This window comes from Salvelinus alpinus, chromosome 18 (assembly GCF_045679555.1).
Source record: "Salvelinus alpinus chromosome 18, SLU_Salpinus.1, whole genome shotgun sequence".
NCBI lineage: Eukaryota > Metazoa > Chordata > Actinopteri > Salmoniformes > Salmonidae > Salvelinus > Salvelinus alpinus.
Genome location: NC_092103.1, coordinates 28808972 through 28830242, shown reverse-complemented (window position 1 = coordinate 28830242; position 21271 = coordinate 28808972). Strand labels below are relative to the sequence as shown.

Sequence of the window (21271 nt, the reverse complement as noted above, 5' to 3'; positions counted from 1 at the left end):
TTTATTATGGACATCTCCCCATCTTAGCTACTGTTGTATCAATATGTTTTGACCATGACAGTTTACAATCCAGGGTTGCTCAATTTCCACATTATTTATTACAAGATTTAGCTGAGGTTCAGGGTTTAGTGAATGATTTGTCCAAAATACAAAGCTTTTAGTTTTGGAAATATTTAGGACTAACTTAGTCCTTGCCACCCACTCTGAAACTAACTGCAACTCTTTGTTAAGTGTTGCAGTCATTTCAGTCGCTGTAGTAGTCGACATGTATAGTGTTGAGACATCAGCATACATAGACACACTGGCTTTACTCAAAGCATGTCGTTAGTAAAGATTGAAAAAAGTAATGGGCCTAGACAGCTGCTCTGGGGAATTCCTGATTCTACCTAGATTATGTTGGAGAGGCTTCCATTAAAGAACACCCTCTGCGTTCTGTTAGACAGGTAACTCCTGCTAAAGCGTTCAATGCCACGATTCAGATAGAGCACAAGGCCAGAAATGATGGGTCTTTTGTTAGTGTCTAGCAGAGAGTCAATCAGCTCTTTAATATCCAGTTTCAACTGTTCAGAGCTGCCCTTCATAATGTCATTAAAACTCACATGGACTACGATAGAATCAATTTCCATGTCCTGACGTAGTACATTCACGAGCAGCTTAGTAATGTAATTTACTCGAGCTCCGGGCTAGGACATTGTTTTTGCACCAGGGATGGTCACTTTTCTTACCATGGAGCTTCCCAAAATCACAGCTGGTGAGAAGGATGAGGAAATCCACGCACTACCACGCTTCACAGGATTCGGAGAACCCTTTATGGACGGGCGAGAGGCAGGATAACTTGAGCCCATTGCTCCCGGAGCCTGGTGCAGGCCTCCGAAAGATGGAGAAGCCCCGCTCGATCCAGAGCAGGGACGGGTTGCCGACGTCGACTTCGAAATCATAGTAGTAGGCACTGCGGCAGCATACACAGGCACCACCAGCCTGAATCGAAATGATTAATACAGCCGTTCACAAAGGTTAAATTGGGAGAGATGTGAATACATCATTAATTTTGCTTTTATTAAACATAGTGAAGGATGCCACCCAGTGTTCTCACTATCGCCCCCTGTCTTGAAAAATACAGATATTCTATTTTCCAAAATGTTGTCGTCCCGTTTCTAGAAGTACGTACCCTAATAGTTCCACACGGACAAAAGCGGGTTTGTTAAAAAGATTTTTGAGGTCACTGTCTTTTCAATGAGATTTCATTGGGAAACCAGATTTCTAAGCAACTTGCTTGCAGTTCCTACGGCTTCCACTGGATGTCAACAGTCGTGAGAAATAGGTTGAGGTTATTCCTTTGTGTAATGAAGAAATACGGCCATCTTGAAGTCGAGGCACTCCTGGTGTCCTAGACATGCGTTTCAATCAAACAGAAGGCATGCTACATATCATTTTAATCCTGTATTGAACACATATAATTCCGTCTTCAATTTTATCGATTATTAACGTAAAAAAATACCTAAAGTTGTATTACATAAGTAGTTTGACATTTTTTGGCAAAGTTTACAGGTAACCTTTGATATATTTTGTCGTCATGTTTGAGCAAGTTGGAACCGGTGTTTTTCTGGATCAAATGCGCTAAATAAATGGACATTTTGGACATATATCGACGGAATTAATGGAACAAAAGGACCATTTGTGATGTTTATGGGACATATTGGAGTGCCAACAACAGAAGCTTGTCAAAGGTAAGGCATGAATTATATTTTTATTCTGCGTTTTGTGTCGCTCCTGCAGGGTTGAAATGTTTTCTCTCTTCTATGCATTTTCTCAGGCTTTTTGTGATACAGTAGCGTCTTGCCTAAACTCAGATTTTTGGATATAAATATGAACTTTACCGAACATAAAATACATGTATTGTGTAACATGAAGTCCTATGAGTGTCATCTGATGAAGATTATCAAAGGTTAGTGATTCATTTTATCTCTATTTCAGCTTTTTGTTAATGCTGTCTTTAGCTGGAAAAATGGCTGTTTATTTCTGTGACTTGGCTCATACCTTACATAACCGTTTGGTGTGCTTTCGTCGTGAAACCTTTTTGAAATCGGACACTTTGGCTGGATTTACAACAAGTGTAGCTTTAAAATGGTGTAAAATACTTGTATGTTTGAGGAATCTAAATTATGGGATTTCTGTTGTTTTGAATGTGGCGCCCTGCAGTATCACTGGCTGTTGATGAGGTGGGATGCTAACGTCCCACATACCCTAGAGAGGTTAACTGACTTGCCTGGTAAAATATAAATAAATATGGGAATTGGTTCCAATTTCATTCATATGATTAAAATACCATATTCTAATCCCTCAGTCATAGTTATAGCCGGCAATATATGTTTTGCGCCGTTCAGAATCACTAGAAGCAGGAGACAAGGCAATCCAATGTCGTCTTTGCTATTCTTATTATCCATGAAACCCCTGGCCCAGGCAATTCATCAATCGAAGGAAATAACACACATTTTCCTAAATCTACTGATCACTTCCTCTCATTATACGCAGACAATATCTTACTATACTGTATCTGGACAATGTATTTCAATCGCTCCCAAACGCATTGAAGATCATAGATTAATTCATCTTAATTTCTGCCCCAATGCCTCTCAAGACCCCGTTGGAGTACTCCATCTCTACTTATGGAAACCCTGCTGTTTCCCATTTTAAATATTTAGGAGTAGATTTATTTCCTTCCTTAGATAAAACCATTGACAGAAACTTTAACAGAACGCTGAAAACAATTAAATCGGACCTCAGTAGATGGAATAATATCCCAGTTGCTTTAATTGGTAGAATATCTATTGTCAAAATGAAAAACTGCAACGGCTGAATTTCTGTACTTTAATGCTTCCCATGGCTCCCCCTTCTGGCTATTGGGATACAATTCATAGTGCGGTTTCAACATTTGTGTGGTGAGGTAAACGATCCTGGATAAAATTAACACATTTACAAAGAGGGAAAGAGATAGGAGGACTATCTGTACCAAACGATAAAATGTATTTCCAGGATTTCCAGGTACTAGCAATTCGCCCCATCCTAAATTGGTTTAGACATTCTTCAGCCCCTTGGCTGAGTATAGAGAGAAATATAGTGTCTCCTCTTTCCCTCGATGAGGTGGTCTTCACTGATATATCCCTTAAAAAAAATGTAACTTTGCTTTGGTCCTATTATTGCTCACACAATTTCCATTTGGCACAACATTTAATTAAAAAAAACTGGGAATCAAAATGGCATGCCCGTACTCCAATATTTTACAATAATGCCTTGTAATCCAGAGGGTAGCCTTTTGCATCCCCCCAATGGTCCAAATGTGGAATCCATACCCTTACCGATATCATGGACACTAATGGTATGAGAACATTCCACATTTTTTCCCTACCAAACCATCCAATGATGGGTTTTATAAATAAATTATCTGTGCTCCCAAACTCTATAATATATAAACAGCTTTGGGAAAGCTCATATTCTGAGCTAGCCATTAAAAAAGTATGGTCAACAGATCTAATTGAATCTGAACAATTAGCCATTAAAAAAGTATGGTCTGCAGATCTAATTGAATCTTAACAACCCTTTAACTGGAACAGAATATGGAAAAATTTGACCTTGGTATCCCGTAATCCAAACCATCAATTTATACATTTTAAATTTGTTCACAGACTGTATTTAACACCAAGGAAACGTATTACGATGAAATTGGCCCCAACTCCCAACTGTTCACTGTGTCCCCTAAATAAGGTAAATGATTTGGCATTGCCCTGCAATTGAATGCTTCTGTGGCAAAGTTCACACACGTACACACACGTACAGTACACATGGATTTTATGTTGTAGATATGTAGTAGTAGAGTGAGAGGATACACTAATGTGTTGTAAAATATGGTATGAATGTATTGTTATGTTTTAAAATTGTATAACTGCCTTCATTTTGCTGGAGCACAGGGAAAGTAGCTGCTGCCTTGGCAGGATATTATGGGGATCCATAATAAATACAAACTATGTGCCTTCAAAAAGTATTCACACCCCTTGACTTGTTCCACATTTTGTTGTGTTACAGCCTGAATTTAAAACTGATAAAATTAAGATTTTTTGGGTCACTGGCCAACACACAATACCAGATAATGTCAAAGTGGCTGTGATTGGAGAAAACTGAGGATGACAACATTGTAATTACTCCACAATTCTAAGCTAATTGACAGAGTGAAAAGAAGGAAGCCTGTCAAGAATATCTGACACATTATATCCATTGTAAAACAGCAGTAAAATAATACTGAAAAAATGTGATAAGCAATTAACTTTTTGTCCTGAATACGAAGTGTTTTGTTTGGGGCAAATCCAATACAACACATTACTGAGTACCACTCTCCATATTTTCAAGCATAATGGTGGTTGCATTATGTTATGGGTATTTTTTCAGGATAAAAAGAAACGGAATGGAGGTAAGCACAGGCAAAATCCTAGTGGAAAACATGGTTCAGTCTGCTTTCCACCAGACACTGGGAGATTAATTCACCTTTCAGGGGGACAATAACCTCAAACACAAGGCCAAATCTACACTGGAGTTGCTTATCAAGTAGACAGTGAATGTTTGCTGATGGGTTGGGGTTATCTTTGTAAGCTTTGTTTTTTGTTCCTGTAACACTGAATAAAAAGTTGGGCACATAAAGAAATACAAGTTGGACTTACAGCGTGACAGTTAGCTGCTACATGCTGTATTCTGGTGTCCAAGCTAATAACCTTGGCTGGCTAAAGGGGTGTGCATGCATATCTAATGAGGACATAGACTCCCCCCCCCCCTCTCTCTACACTCTCTCTCTCCACTCTCCTTCTATCCTTCTATTTTTTTCACCCTCCCCAGCTCTCGTTCCTCTCGCTCTTTTCCCCTCTCTCTCTCTGACCCTGACTTGTCAGTCACAGTAAAGCAGACTCACAGTAATCCCATGGGAGACACCTTATTATAATATCTACATTAGCAGAGGCAGAAAAAAACATACACACACACACATATCCACACAAATACACACACACACACAATACACCATGTAATTATAATAACATATAAACCCATAACTGACACTGCTGACCTTGAAAATATAATGTAGTCAGAAATAGCCTAAACTCCCATTTAAACAACTTGTACCAATATTTACATGAGGAGAGGAGTGTAGAAGAGAGGAAGGGAGAGGAGATAGGAGTGTCACGCCCTGACCGTAGAGAGCTTTTTATGTCTCTATTTTGGTTTGGTCAGGGTGTGATTTGGGTGGGCATTCTATGTTCCTTTTTCTATGTTTTGTATTTCTTTGTTATGGTTCTCAATCAGGGACAGCTGTCTATCGTTGTCTCTGATTGGGAACCATACTTAGGTATCTTTTCCCCACCTATGCTTGGTGGGTAGTTATTTTCTGTTTAGTGTTTTCTGCACCTGACAGGACTGTTTCGGTTTCGTTATTCACTTTGTTATTTTTGATTCAGTGTTCAGTTAAATAAAAGTCATGAACAATTACCACGCTGCACTTTGGTCCGATTGTTCTTCATCAGACAACGACACCCGTTACAGGGAGTGTGTAGGTGGGTAGTTGTCTAGTGTGTGGTTGTGCGTGCGTGCACGAGTGTGCACATGCATATGTGCGTGGGTATGTTTGTGTCTGTTTTTGGTTATAATTAGATTGTTTTGTCTAAACGTTCTCTTTAATTAGTCGTCCCTCATTGGGACTGCTCATTTACATATTTACCATATTTGCATAGCTAATGAGTTCCTGGCTGCCTGTTGCAATTAGCATCCAACTCAGAGGTTGCCCCAAGTTACACCCGTTACCATTCTCTAACTATCCTCTTAATCTCTCTACCGCTCTCTCTTTCTTTCTCTCTGTTTCTCTGCTCCCTTTTTTTCACCTCTCTCTCTTTTCTTTCTCTGTCCATATTTGGTCACTCTCTTTCGCGCTCTCACTTTTTAAATCACCCTTAAAGTCTTTCAGTACACACACACACACACACACACATACACACACACACACACACACACACATATATATATATATATATATATATATATATATATATATATATATATATATATATATATATATATACACACAAAACAGATCCACACACCACTGGGTTCTTTTTAACATTATGTAGGAGGCAGAAAGGAAATTAATGCATGAGGCAGCCAAAAGATTGGGATCCCAGTGCTCGGGTGTGTATGTGCATGTGTTTGTTTGTGTGTTCATGCATAAATGAGTGTGCACACTTGAGTGTGTTTGGAATTATGTTATTGCATGCGTGTGCAAATTCATGTGTACACTTGAGTGTACATTTTGTAGAGGTGTATGTTTTTTTGTGTGTGTCTGTCTGGGTTTGTTTACCTGCAGAGTGCGTCGGAGCGGCAGGCGCGTCGGAGCTCTAGACAGGAGGGTCTGTGTTTCTCCTGGTGGGAGCAGGCAGGTACAATGGTCTGTCTACGTCTCTCAGCACAGGCCTGGTCCGGACACGAGCAGAACAACAGGGGGTAACTCAGCTCCCACTGCACACGCTCAAAGAACTGACGCAGCGCCTGGGAACACAAAATAATATAATTATTATCATTCACCATGTGATGGGGCTCTGGTCAGAATTAGTGTATTACTAGGGAATAGGATGTAATTTGTGCAGGTCCAACCACCACCCACCTTGTGACATCGTTTGCGGCTGCAAGGCTCCTGGTTGGCCAGTGAGGGCTGAGAGAGCTTGTTGCAGATAGCGATGTAATTGGAGCGTTGTCTCTTGCAGGTTTCATTGAGGTTGCAAGCCTTGGCTGCATCGAGACATGGGTTACAGGGTTTCCCTGGCTCCGAACATGGGCTGGCCTTGGACAGAGAAGAGTCTGAGAGATTTGTTGGATAGAGAAAGAGAGGCAGAGAGAGAAAATGATGAGCACAAAAAGTTAACAGACACAGACACACTGTGTAACCCCAGTGTTTCTCTTGTTACACATCACTAGCATCTAATGTGACTGTAGCTAAATATAAACTCACTATATTATCTGTTTAATGAAGCTACAACAGAAACACACACACACGCATGCACGCACACACACGCACGCACGCACGCACGCACGCACGCACGCACGCACACACACACACACACAGTTTAAAGAGAAATGTAAACGTTGTAAAGATCAAGACCTAATTCTCATCATCGGTGACAGAGTTTGTTGTAGTGGGAACACATATTATATTAGCATTTTTATTTCATACTTCACATCCTATATTATACTTCTAATCACAAGCGGCCGTTGGCACCTTAATTGGGGAGGACGGGTTCATAGTAATGGCTGGAATGGAATAAAAAACATAATAAAAAAATAAAATAAACACAACCTGCACTTGCACTTGATCCCCCCCACCTCCTTCTAGCTCTGACTCTACTGATACAGTAGCTACGTTACTGAGGAAAAATGTTCTTACTGTGATATGTGGTTGTCCCACCTAGCTATCTTAAGATGAATGCACTAACTTTAACTAATCAAACACATGGGTATCCATCACGCCATGTCAGACATTAATATGAGCAGTTCAACCCTCAGCAACCTCCTACGCTTCTAATAGCAACACGATCTCATAGCTTCCCTTTGGAATTCGACAAATTATGAATGAATGTCAATTACAGTTTTTTTTATATTTTTTATTTTTTACATACTATCTACCTGCAGGGAAGCCGCTCAACATTTACATTACATTCAGTCATCCACCAGACACTCCCATCCAGATCGACCCACAGGAGCAACCAGGGTCATGCGCCCCGCACAAGGACACATGGACAGATCCCCCACCCAGTCGAATCGGGACCCGAACCAGCGACCTCTCGGCCACCGGCCCAAGCTCCCAACTGCCAGGCCACCAACCATCCAAGATCCCCCCACAGTTCCCCTCAAGAGCTGCCCCTCAACCATCCAAAACACCCCCACAGCTCCCCCCCTGAAAAAAACCTCCCCCTCCACTCCCCACCCCCAAACCCATCTCCACCCCCCCCCCCCCCCCCCCCCGCCAAGCCAACGTCCCTCTCCAACACAACCAAAACCACCACCCACCCAATGAGCCAACGTCCCTCTCCAACACAACCAAAACCACCACCCACCCAATGAGCCAACGTCCCTCTCCAACTCAACCAAAACCACCACCCACCCAATGAGCCAACGTCCCTCTCCAACTCAACCAAAACCACCACCCACCCAATGAGCCAACGTCCCTCTCCAACACAACCAAAACCACCACCCACCCAATGAGCCAACGTCCCTCTCCAACACAACCAAAACCACCACCCACTCAATGAGCCAACAACCAACAAAAAGAACAAAAGAGAAAGAAGTAAAAAACGAAAGAAAACAAGAGCAGAAAACAACAATGCAAAAACAAATGACATCAAGAACAACAAAAATCTAAACAGCAAGGTCCAACTGGCACTATTTACATGTATTTATGTCTGTGTGTGTCTGTGTGTATGCATGCGTACGCGCATACAAACGCTTGCATGGCACCAGCCTCAGGCAAACAGGCATTGGATGTAACAATATTCCTTTTAAGTGTCGGTTAAACTTATTTTTTGTTTATTTTGACTATATTTTTTACTTTTATCTTTGACCATCAATCTTCACTCCCACTTGTCTCCAGTTCCACATTCCAACCCTCAGTTTCCCTCAGCCCATCCCACCTTTCTCTGCTGGCCACCCTCTTTGGATTTCTACGTGCCATTTAAATATCTTTCATCTATGCTTTGATGTTTAACATACAATTTTTTATCTATCTGATCGAATCCACAGATTGCAAGTTGAAGATAAATACTTTTACTAAGAGTATTAGTATATTAGTAATTGACTGACCAAGTCTTTCTAATCTCCCAATAATGCTATTTCTAGCATCAATTTTAGATTAATGCTATGCTTTTTCAGCCTTTCCTGAACTGAGACCAGATACAAGCTACCTGATGGCAATACCAGAACAAATGGTTTATTGATTCTGTATCATCGCAACAAAATCTGCAGAGGTTGAATGCCACAAATATTCAACATTTTCTTGGTGGCATAATTTTTGCTGAAAAGCATGAAGTCTTGAATCTTGAACTCTTTACACCCTGTGCCATGGAATCAGTACATCAAAAATCTCTTCCCAGCTATTTTTCAAACTGTATGGCACAGCTGTCAACATCCTGGTCCCCAAATGAAACTGGGTTATTTTCCTATTTATGCTATTTTTGTTCCTCTGCCAGTTTTGATCCTGTATATTGGGCAGACAGACCAGTTCCCTACCTCCATTTTTGGGGTAGTGCTATAATCAATTGGTTGTAATCTTGGATTGAGAAGACCTTCCCATACATTTCCGATAGCTCCATGAAAGACATACTGTAACTCCATCATTCCAATTTACAATATTATTTAAAAACAAAATACCCTTCTCAAACATCCTTTCCATAAATGCAGGTATTTTATCAACCAGCACATTATTAGTTCAACCATAATATTTACTCTGTCTTTTCTGGGGGATGAAATTGTAACCAGCTCTACATTGCTTGTTTGAAAAAGAGAGATACTTTAAACAAGGTTTCATTTAATTTTCATTTAATTTCTGCACGAAGGCAAAAAGTCATTTTTTAAACAAGTGTTGAGCTTTTCTTATTAATCTTCTTGAGAACCATGTAAAATCCAATCTTACTTTATTAAAGGCCTTTTCAAAATCTGCTATGAATACCAGGACTGGCTTCTTAGACGTTTCATGTTGTTCTATTATTTCTAGTAGTTGTCGTATATTGTCTCCAATGTATTGTCCATGTAAAAACCTGTCAGATCAGGATGAACAATACCTGATAAAACCTTTTTAATTCTGAGTGCTATGCATTCTGCTAGTATTTTTGCATCACAACATTGAAGTGTAAGGGGCCTCCAGTTTTTTAGATAGACTGGGTCTTTATATTTGCCATCTGGGTCTTGTTTTAATAATAGTGAAATCAGACCATCCTGCTGAGTACCTGACAAACTAACATTTCTATAATGTGTGATGTCTAAATAGATAATAACTCAGCCAATTTGCATGGTTCAGTGTCTATGTGTGTAACATGAAGTGAGAGTAGCCTTCATATTCAAGATGATAATTGTAATCCATATAGAATCAACGTCAAAGTTGCATTAAACATCATATTCATAGAAAAACACATCCCAGCATTTCCATAGTAATTGACGTATCACATGATTATGAAAGAGACATTGCATAACTATAGAGACTATAGATCTTGTACGGAACACAGTGCAAATGTCTCCCGTACAAGATGTTATTCCCCAATGTCCCTGCTCTGATATCTTCCCATTGCTTGTTCTAAACATAAATAGACATGTAGACAGACAAACAAGAACCATGTTGAATTCTAGAAAGTTCTAGACAATAGAGAGAGGGCGGAGAGAGGGAGAGAAGAGAGAGAAAGAGAGAAGGAGAGAAGAGAGAGAAAGAGAGGAGAGAAGAGAGCGAATTCAAGTGTGTGTGTGTGTCTGTGTGTGTAAGTGAGCGTGTAATTGAGTGCGTGTGTGCGCATATCAACTTCATACTGTTCAGATATTTTAAAGTCCCCATAATTTCTTCCGTAACCTGGTTTCCCCGTAGAATTTAGTATAGCCATGGTGTTATGGAGCTGTCCATCTATAAAAAGTTTGTCCACAATGAGAAAGGCAATCTGAGAAAGGCAACCCCTCTCCCTCTGTCACCTCTGTGCAGGATACAGTCTCATGCAATGTCCATTTATTTCCCAGGGAAATTGGTAATTGAGACCACATTTTGTGGTTCGGGATCGGTGTCCCGTCCACGGGACAGTTGAGCTAACATAGGCTAATGCGATTAGCATGAGGTTGTAAGTAACAAGAACATTTCCCGGGACATAGACATATCTGATATTGGCAGAAAGCTGAAATTCTTATTAATCCAACTGCACTGTCCAAATTACAGTAGCTATTACAGTGAGAGAATAGCATGCTATTGTTTGAGGAGCATGCACAATTTTGAACATGAAAAGTTATTAATAAACAAATTAGGCACATTTGGGCAGTCTTTGATACAACATAAATAAAATGGTTCATTGGATCAGTCTAAAACTTTGTACATACACTGCTGCCATCTAGTGGCCAAAATCTAAATTGTGCCGGGGCTGGAATAATACATTATTGCCTTTTTCTTGCATTTCAAAGATGATGGTACAAAAAATACAAAAGAACTGATGTTTTTTTCTTTGTATTATCTTTTACCAAATCTATTGTGTTATATTCTCCAACTTCCCTTTCACATTTCTACAAACTTCAACGTGTTTCCTTTCAAAAGGTACCAAGATAATGCATGTTCTTGCTTCAGGGCCTGAGCTACAGGCAGTTAGATTTGGGTATGTCATTTTAGGCAAAAATTGAAAAAAAGGGGCGGATCCTTTTAATCCCGCTTGGTTACAGGGTTAAAACAGAAGGCATTCATTCCGAGTGGTTAAGATTAAGTCTATGGTTTGGGAAGGCTTAAAACAAAATAATAAAAAACGACGCACTATTACCATCAAGTATCACCAAGTATTCTCATGGCTTGCATTGTGAGCTGAGGGGCCTCAGTAGTCAAAGCTGCATGCGCCAGCTCTGAGCATCACCAGTTTGTGCTCAGTGCTGGGCAATCGTTTTTCTTTTTTTTGTGAGCGCCGAGGAAGTCATATATGTCGACGTACTCAGAACCTTTTCAAATGTCCAAAAGTCTATTTCTAGTGACCAGGCTGGTAATAGAGCAGAGGTGCGTTCAAACATGGGAAATAGTTTGTGAAAGTTGGCTGACGTTAGCTAACATATTCCATTTGTTAGGTGTTAGCCGCGACCGTTTGCTAATGTTAGAAGGCAGTGTGCAGCAAACGTAAGTGTCTGTTTCGGGTCTAAACTGCCTCTAAACATAAACAAGTGGACATGTAAACTTTATATTATATTTAGTAGGAATAGCTAAGTCATTTTCACTTTGAATATTATCGCTAAAAAACTAACAGTAATCCTTACAAAAAGTAGCTGTTTGATGTTTCACCGTAACATTTTGGAATGTTCATACAAATCGTTCAACTGAAATTGTTACATTGGCAACATGTAGCCTTGTTGAACTCGCCTCAGGACTGGCATTGGATATGTGTTTCCAATAGTAATGTGACGTCAGCACATGGCATATTAGCTTCCATAGTAGACTAAGTACAACTAACACATGTGTCCTGTCCTTCAAGCCTTATAAAGCAGGATTGTTCCCCTAGGGCAATTCTGACACACACACACACACACACACACACACACACACACACACACACACACACACACACACACACACACACACACACACACACACACACACACACACACACACACACACACACACACACACCCCTCCTCCTCGTAGTGTATTGATTGTGTGAAATGAGCTGAGCTCAGGGTGATTGTAGTAGACAAGCCTTAATGACTGGAGAATAAAGACTTCATTACAGCTTCACCTTCCAGCTGCACAGAACTACTGATGTGTGCACTGATGTCTGTATTCATTGCAAGTGTGTGTGTGTGTGTGTGTGTGTGTGTGTGTGTGTGTGTGTGTGTGTGTGTGTGTGCGTGTGTGCTTTCGTGTTTGTGTGTGTGTAATCATTTACATGTAATTGATTACAAAAAACTGTAACAATAGTCCGTTACGTTACCAGCAAGAATATTGGAATCAAATTACTGATACTTTTGAAAAACGAGATGATTACTTCTAGGATTACTTTTAAATTCAGAAAGAATGTTTGCGAAACAATTCTTTATGACACCTTTATGCTTTATCAATGACATTCAAATCAGCATTGGAAAAATGCTCAAGTTTGTTCCGCCTGAACGAATCTGACTACATGTCAGAGACCACTATAACGACACAAACAAATGCATTTTGATGGATCGTGTGAAAAGAGCAGGAATAGGACTTTTGTAGGCTATGCTGTCTTCCAAATGGTGCGACGGCTGTCGGCATTCAAAGATTATACATCCATCTTGAATAAATGCTTGAAGGTGAGGACGACAGCAACGGTGTAGCCTACTGGTGATACATAGCGCAATTATGTGAATCACACTGCTGCTCTCTCATTTAGCTATTTGAACCTTATGGATTGTGATTGCCTTGATGGCTGTTCACAAATGTATATACAATATATGTGTATTTTAACACAATAATGTTCAGCATAGTGGGGATCCCAGCCTATGGAATTAAAGTTTGAGGGCGTTCCTCCCTTTTAAACTCCTCCGTGGTATTGTTCTCCACATACTGTCAAAAACAAGTTTAATGTAGCCCTTTCCTGCAGCCAAATGATCTAGTGGCATCATGGGTGGATTTTTCATAATTTCATAATTAATAAATGTTATTTCAAACACCGAAAATCCGGTGTTTCTATGTCAAACAGTTTGACCATATTTCGGTCTTCTGTGATGTATATAAAGTGTAATATTGGAATGAAAACAAAAAACAAGTTTGAATTCCATTTCAACTCTACAGTATATCTGACATGGTACAGGTGTCTTTTTTAAGCCCATAACCATTGTAACGACTCTCGTGGGTTGAAGAAGGAGACCAAGGTGCAGCGTGGTAGGTGTTCATGATTTTTAATTAAACTGAACACCGCAACAAAATAACAAAGTAGAAAAAACGAAAGCGAACAGTTCTGTCAGGCAACAAAACAGCTAAACAGAAAATAACTCCCCACAAAACCCAAATGGAAAACCACAACTTATATATGATCCTCAATCAGAGACAACGATAGACAGCTGCCACCTATTGGGAACCACACATGGCAAAAACAACAATGAAATAGAAAACATAGAATGCCCACCCTAATCACACCCTGACCTAACCAAAAATAGAGAAATAAAAGGCTCTCTAAGGTCAGGGCGTGACAACCATGTATGTGAGGTGTATCCTTTGTTTCAATGTAGATTTGTTTAAGACTACCAAGAAAGACTCTGTGTGACCCTGATTTAGCAAAATGCAGTAAAAGGTTAAGACCACAAGTGAGGCTTTTATTGCTCAATCTAATTTGTGCTGAATAAAGCAATTATCGAGATATTAAACTTTTCATTGGTACTAAAAGAAATGCCACTCAATGAGGGCAGCATTTATTTGTAAACTCGAAGGAATGAACCCAATCAGTCCTCCATGACAACAAAGTCATAAATAACAGAGTAGGCTAATAAATCCTTAATTTTTGGGTTACTTTCAGGTAAAATAATTTGACAAATCTATATTTTCAGATCAAGGGGTATAAAATAATTGGAATGACTGGAAATCTGCCACACTTTGTTTTTTTAATGTATTGAAGTAGAAAGCAATGGGTTAGAAGATGCCTACATAACCCATATTGTAAAATGCAACATCCATTTATGGCAAGCTATGTAAACTCTAACATTGCTTTATCCTGCAATTGGTAATATTCATCTTTGTCTTCTTCTAACGTCTCTTAAGGGGAAAAAAATATAAAAGTACCTGAAAGTAATCAGATTACATTAGTGAGTTTGGACAGGTAACTAGCAACTGTAAAGGAATACATTTAGAAAGTAATCTACCCAACCCTGTTGATTTTAATCTAACCTGTGTCTTCTTGTTAATAAAAGGCCGTGTCTATCTCTTAATCTCATCTCAATCCTCCTCCTCTCCTCTCAATAAAATATCACGGTTTGACAAATTTGACATCAGATTCTGATGTTTGTCCACATTTTTCCAAAAGTCTAAATTCTAAGTGTTTTGGATACCCTGCGTTGCTCCTCCTTGTCAGGCTGTGGGTAACTGGTGCATGGAATCAGGCGCAGGAGAGCAGAGATGAGTGTACAAGGTCGTTTTTTCCAAGAACTGCACCAGTATAAAACAAATACTAAAGGTGCGTGAAAATACCGGTCACTCGTAAATAACGGGCATAAAAACGAACCCGGCAAACAATACCAGCCATAAAGATACAACCTGAACACAATAAACAAACACGCACACCAACATGGTGGAAACAGAGGGTTAAATAATGAACATGTAATTGGGGAATAGAAACCAGGTGTGTAGAAAACAAAGACAAAACAAATGGAAAATGAAAAGTGGATCGGCGATGGCTAGAAAGCCGGTGACGTTGACCGTCGAACCCCGCCCGAACAAGGAGAGGGACCGACTTCGGCGGAAGTCGTGACACTCCTGCTGCAGCTGCACCCCGGGTTGTACCGCTGTTATTGTCGATGCCTCGCAGCTGGTTACATTTATGCATTAATTCAGAATGTTTAAGTTTCGAGTCAAAGGCCCAATGTAGCTGTTTTTATCTTAATATCAAATAGTTTATGGATAACAATTAAGTACCTAACTGTGATGGTTTTCATTTAAAATGGTCAAGAAGAAACAAAAATAGCTTCTTAGAAAATAGCAATTTCTCAAGCAAGAGGACTGTCTCAGAGTAGTCTGAGTGGGGAGGGGAAAACTGAAAACTAGCTGTTATTGGCAGAGAGGTTTGGAGCACTGTTTCTTATTGGTATATTAACTAGGCAGATGTAAACTCCATCCCACCAAAACAGGCTGGCACAGCTCTCACACTAAAAGGGCATCAGATGCTCTATTGGGATGAGGTCCGGGGACTGCGCATGCCACTTAAGTAAACTGAACTCGCTGTCATGTTCCAGGCAATTTTGGTGATCGTGTGCCCACTGGAGTCGCTTCTTCTTGTTTTTAGCTGATAGGAGTGGAATGTGGTGTGGTTGTCTGCTGCAATAGCTCATCCATGACAAGGATCTACAAGTTGTGCGTTCCGAGATGCTGTTCTGCACACCACTGTTGTACTGCGCCATTATTTGTTTGTGGCTCGTATTTTGGCTTGCACGATTCTTGCCATTCTCCTTCGACCTCTTTCATCAACGAGCTGTTTTCGCCCACAGGATATTTTTTGTTTGTCGCACCGTTCTCGGTAAAACCTAGACACTGTCGTCCATGAAAAGCCCATGAGGGCGGCCGTTTCTCAGATACTGGAACCAAAAAGTGGAGCAAAAGCGCGCCTGGCATCGACGATCATACTACACTCAAAGTCGCTTAGGTCACTAGTTTTGCCCCTTCTAACGTTCAATCGAACAGTAACTGAATGCCTTGATGCCTGTCTGCCTGCTTTATATAGCAAGCCACAGACACTTGACTCACCTTCTGTAGGATCCATTTTTGTGAATGGGGTGGTGAACCTAATAAATTGGCCAGTGAGTGTATATAAAACACAGGAAATCTAGTTTTTGACTGCACTGTGCCTTTGGGAAATGGTTCAAACACAAACAACTCCACAGTTAAGTTTAGGCATTCATTTCGAATAGTTAAGTTAAGGGTTAAGGTTTGGAATAGGGTTAGAAGAAAAAAATGGGTGCCTATCACTGGGATTGAACGTGCAACCCCCTGAAGCGGAGCTCGCGGCTTACGTCCATCCACCAACCCCATCCACAACGTCCTAGCAAAACCTCAGCCTATTTAATTGTAATAGCTCTCACCGTTGCCCATAGTGGCCGGTTTTGGGTACCTGGACGGATGTTGGATTTACAAGTGGATCTTGAGCAACCTGGCTGCTCCTCCCCTCCTCTCTCCTCTACTCTCCTCTCCATCCCTATCATCTCCTCTCCTATGCTCTCCGCACCTCCCCCCATCCCCTCTCTTTCCTGTAATAAACTAAGTGTGAGAGAGAGAGAGAGAGAGAGAGAGAGAGAGACAGAGAGACAGAGAAGTATCTGGAGTGAGTGCATGGGCCAATTAGAGTGTTGCCCTAGGTCGGCTGTTATCTCTCTCTCACACAGCCTTTACAGCATCTACACACAAAGCCTTGCCCCCAGGCACACACAGACATATACACACACACACACATGAACTCGGATGCATACACACACATGCACCAACACTCACTCACACACACGTGCACCAGGCGCATACACACGGACACTCACACAAACACGTATGCACTCATACATTATCTGTATACACACACTTACACACATACACGGTTTCTTACACATATGTTTTATTTAAGTGCTGCAGTCAGGCAGCCTCTCAACTTAACCCCCCAAACCCCCCCCCCCCCCGCACACACACACACACACACACATCGTATCGAGGCATGATCTAACAAGGTTAGAGTGAGGGAAGAGGAGACTGGGAGAGGGGGGGAACTAGAGAAGTGAGGAGAGGAAAAAGAGAGGAGAAGGGATTGGACAAGGAGGGGGAAAAGAAGAGAGATCAATAGAGTTGCCTGAGAGCAGGGTAGACACAGCTGGCTAGCCTGACCACAGCCACATACACACGCATACATAGAGTTAGAGAGATGGGCAGAATATGAAAGGGAACGATATGGAGAATTACAGATGTATAGATGAAGCTGGACAGAACAGAGCAGAGACATACTATACAGACAGACCTACAGTATACTGTACTTTTAAGTTCCCCATCAAGGAACCAACAATTGGTTTCTTTGGAACTAACAAATAGTCACTGACAACAACCAAAACAAAACAGCTGGGATTCTAGGAGGGGTTCTGAAAGACACTCATGGGGTTGTCCACTGAAAGTTGACTAGCAACAACAACTGGTACCTAAAAGACACCCACCATGAGACCCACTAAATTTGCCCAAGAAGAGGCAAACAAAATAAAAACCCACACCAAACTTTAAGACAGGAAGCAAACCAAAAAGTGGAGCAAAACGAAAACACGGAAGATCAGATAAAGGTTTGTTTTTTAGAAATCAAATAGGGAGAGCCAACTAAAGGTGATAACAATCCACATCTATCAAGACAACTGGAGCACTGGGCCAGCCGCTCTTAAATATCACCTGGTGAAACACCTTCCGACTAACGAGATGACAAACCAGCACAGTTGTAACGCATACTGACTAACGAGGTGACACCAATCAGTCTGCCCAACGTGCTAACATGCTAACGTCCGATGGAAAAACCAACGCTTGTAATGGTACAGACAGACCTACAGTATACTGTACAGACAGACCTACAGTATACTGTACAGACAGACCTATGATGTGTCAGATGAAAGAAGAACCTTGTTAGAACCAGACTGATAAAAACACAGCTGAACATGGAATCTATTCAAACACCATCAGATATTAGAAAATAATGATCGATGTCTAGTCCCTTGTACTCAGAAGGTACAATGTGCACGTAGCTGGGTAGCACAACAGGCATGCACAAACACACACATGCATGCAATTACACATGTAAACACACACACACACACACACACACACACACACACACACACACACACACACACACACACACACACACACACACATAAAGGAGGGTAAACTACAGGAAACAGAGGGCCAAGCAAGCCCCCAATCACATCGACCGGGCTGTAGTGGAGCGGGTTGAGAACTTCAAGTTCCTCTGTGTCCACATCACTAAGGATCTATCATGGTCCACACATACAAAAAGTTGTAAAAAAGGGCACGGCAGCCTTTCTTCCCTCTCAGGAGGCTGAAAAGATTTGGCATGGGCAATCAGATCCTCAAAAAAATCTACAGCTGTAGCACTGAAGGCATCTTGACTGGCTGCATCACTGCTTTATATGGCAACTGCTTGGCATGCGACTGCAAGGCGCTACAGAAGGTAGTGCATACGGCCCCAGTACATCACTAGGGCCAAGCTCCCTGCCATCCAGGACATCTATACCAGGCGGTGTCAGAGGAAGGCCCTAAAAGTTGTCAAAGTCTCCAGCCACCTAAGTCATACTTATCCAATTCCGAGGTGCATATTGAAGATACTGGAAGAACTGTCCACTTACTTTTACTTTTCCATTTACTTTTCGTCAGCCAACAAGATGAGTAGGTCTAACAAACAGCAAAAGCACTAGCCTTTGTCAATCTACTATCCCCCATAGTACAAAGGTTGACCTATTCTATTCTATGTGAGAAATAAATATTCCAAACATAGTCTGGGACAGTTTTGGAATGTGATAGATCCTAAATTAATACAACTATTAGCATAAACAAAAACTTTTCTACGCAATGTGGCTGATGCAACAGATCAGAACGTTTAGCTTAAAATGTTGACAAACTATCAGGCTATTTCTTCACATTATAAGCGCAGCAATGCGCACATGCTAGTAGGCTATAAGCGAGAATGTTCCATTAGCTGAAAACACCATGATCAAAAGTGACCGCATATGCAATTATGCTTTTATTATAAAGGTGCATTTTTATGGTGCAAATTATAATCCCCAAACTTGAAACTCACGCGCTGCTTATGTATGCCAGTTAGACTCTACACCCCTTGTAAAGTGGATTAATGTGCTTAATTTTAAGAAGTTATTTGGCCACTTTAGTTGTGATACAAACCTTATTAAAACATATAGGCCTATGGGCTAGACTACATGAGGTGTGCGACTATGATTAGAAAAAGTCACAAAAAAAGGCATTGTTTCATATGCTGGTCATCATTCACAAGTGATAATATATAATTCACAAGTGATAGGCTAATATTGTCACCCATCAGACTGTTCTTGATTTAATCTTGTCTTTACATATACTAAATATTATACTGTATGTGTGAAATTAGTTTTTATTTAGAATAGACAATTATCATGCACAAGTATCAAAACTGGGGCAGCGGGAAAAAATGCATGTCATCTATGCCCTTAAATAGCGAATGGAGGACACTTTTCTCCATGGTTTATTTTCATGCCAGCCAGGTAGGCTATACTCCTGTTGTAAATATAAGCAATGTGCTTAATATTAGGAAAGTTGAAAAATAAATATAGTAGGCCTAGCCTGTAGAAGGCGGATCCTCCTCTTTTTAGTAGAGGCCATCATTCTGTTTTCAACATGAGCTGATGGGCTCTCATGAAGTGTTTGATTAGATTTTCAAGTACATTTGCATTGATGTCAGAGTGATTAAAGGGACAATAGAGTGCTGAGTACCGGGCAGTTAGCAAGTTTGGTAGGCACAGGGTCATTGTGACCATCAGCAGCATTAGAGCTTGGAGAAGCCTAATTACCGTGACTAAACAGTCACGTGGAATTTGACAGTGTGTGATCGCCTGTGTTGCGGTAATACAGTCACCGCAACAGCCCTACTCATCACACACGCTGCTGCTACAGTTTATTACTTATTCTGTTGCCTAGTCACTTTATTCCTAGTTATATGTACAGTACATACACTATATATTCAACAGTATGTGGACAGCCCTTCAAATTAGTGGATTCGGCTATTTCAGCCACACCCGTTGCTGAAAGGTATATAAAATTGAGCTCACAGACATGCAATCTCAATAGACAAACATTGGCAGTAGAATGGCCTTCCTGAAGAGCTCAATGACTTTCAACCTGGCACCATACTGGGATGCCACTTTTCAAACAAGTCAGTTGGTGACATTTCTGGCCTGCTAGAGCTTCTCCGGTCAACTGTAAGTGCTGTTATTATGATGTGGAAACGTCTAGGAGCAACAACGGCTCAGCCACAAAGTGGTAGGACACACAAGCTCACAGAATGGGACACTCACTACCGAGTTCCAAACTGCCTCTGGAAGTAAAGTAACACAAGAACTGTTCGCCGGGAGCTTCATGAAATGGGTTTCTATGGCCGAGCAGCCACACACAAGCCTAAGATCACCATGCGCAATGCATAGCGCCGGCTGGAGTGGTGTGTAGCTTGCAACCGTGGAAACGTGTTCTCTGGAGTGATGAATCACGCTTCACTATTTGGCAGTCTGACAGATGAATCTGGGTTTGGTGGATGCCAGTACAGCGCTACCTGCCCCGATGCATAGTGCCAACTGTAAAGTTTGGTGGAGGAGGAATAATGGTCTGGGGCTGTTTTTCATGGTTCAAGCTAGGCCCCTTAGTTCCAGTGAAGGGAAATCTTAACGCTACAGCATACAATGACTTTCTAGACTATTCTGTGCTTCCAACCTTGGGGAAGGCCATTTCCTGGTTCAGCATGACAATGACCCTGTGCACAAAGGTATAGCCAAGGTATCATTGCTCATTGTGTATTTATTATTACGTGTTATTACTTTTCTATTATTTCTCAAATTTCTTTCTCTCTGCATTGTTGGGAAGGGCCCGTAAGTAAGCATTTCACTGTTAGTCTACATCTGTTGTTTACAAAGCATGTGATGAATGCGAATAAAATGTGAATAAGATGTGAATAAAATGTGTTGATTTGATTTGAAACTGTGATGTATGACTAAGCTGGTAATTGCAGTTTATCTGCCA

The 21271-nt window shown here is 40.9% G+C and overlaps 1 protein-coding gene across 2 annotated transcripts in view; it reads right to left on the bottom strand.

Annotated features, from left to right (window-relative positions):
* Window positions 1-21271, bottom strand: part of LOC139544122 (GDNF family receptor alpha-2-like) — a 68758-nt gene that overhangs the window by 28280 nt on the left and 19207 nt on the right. For both annotated transcript variants that reach the window (XM_071350900.1, XM_071350901.1), the window contains exons 4-5: window positions 6692-6885; window positions 6389-6576 (exon numbers count right to left, since the gene is read on the bottom strand). In XM_071350900.1, the coding sequence (XP_071207001.1) occupies window positions 6389-6576; window positions 6692-6885 (382 nt within the window). The remainder of the gene's footprint in view (window positions 1-6388; window positions 6577-6691; window positions 6886-21271) is intronic.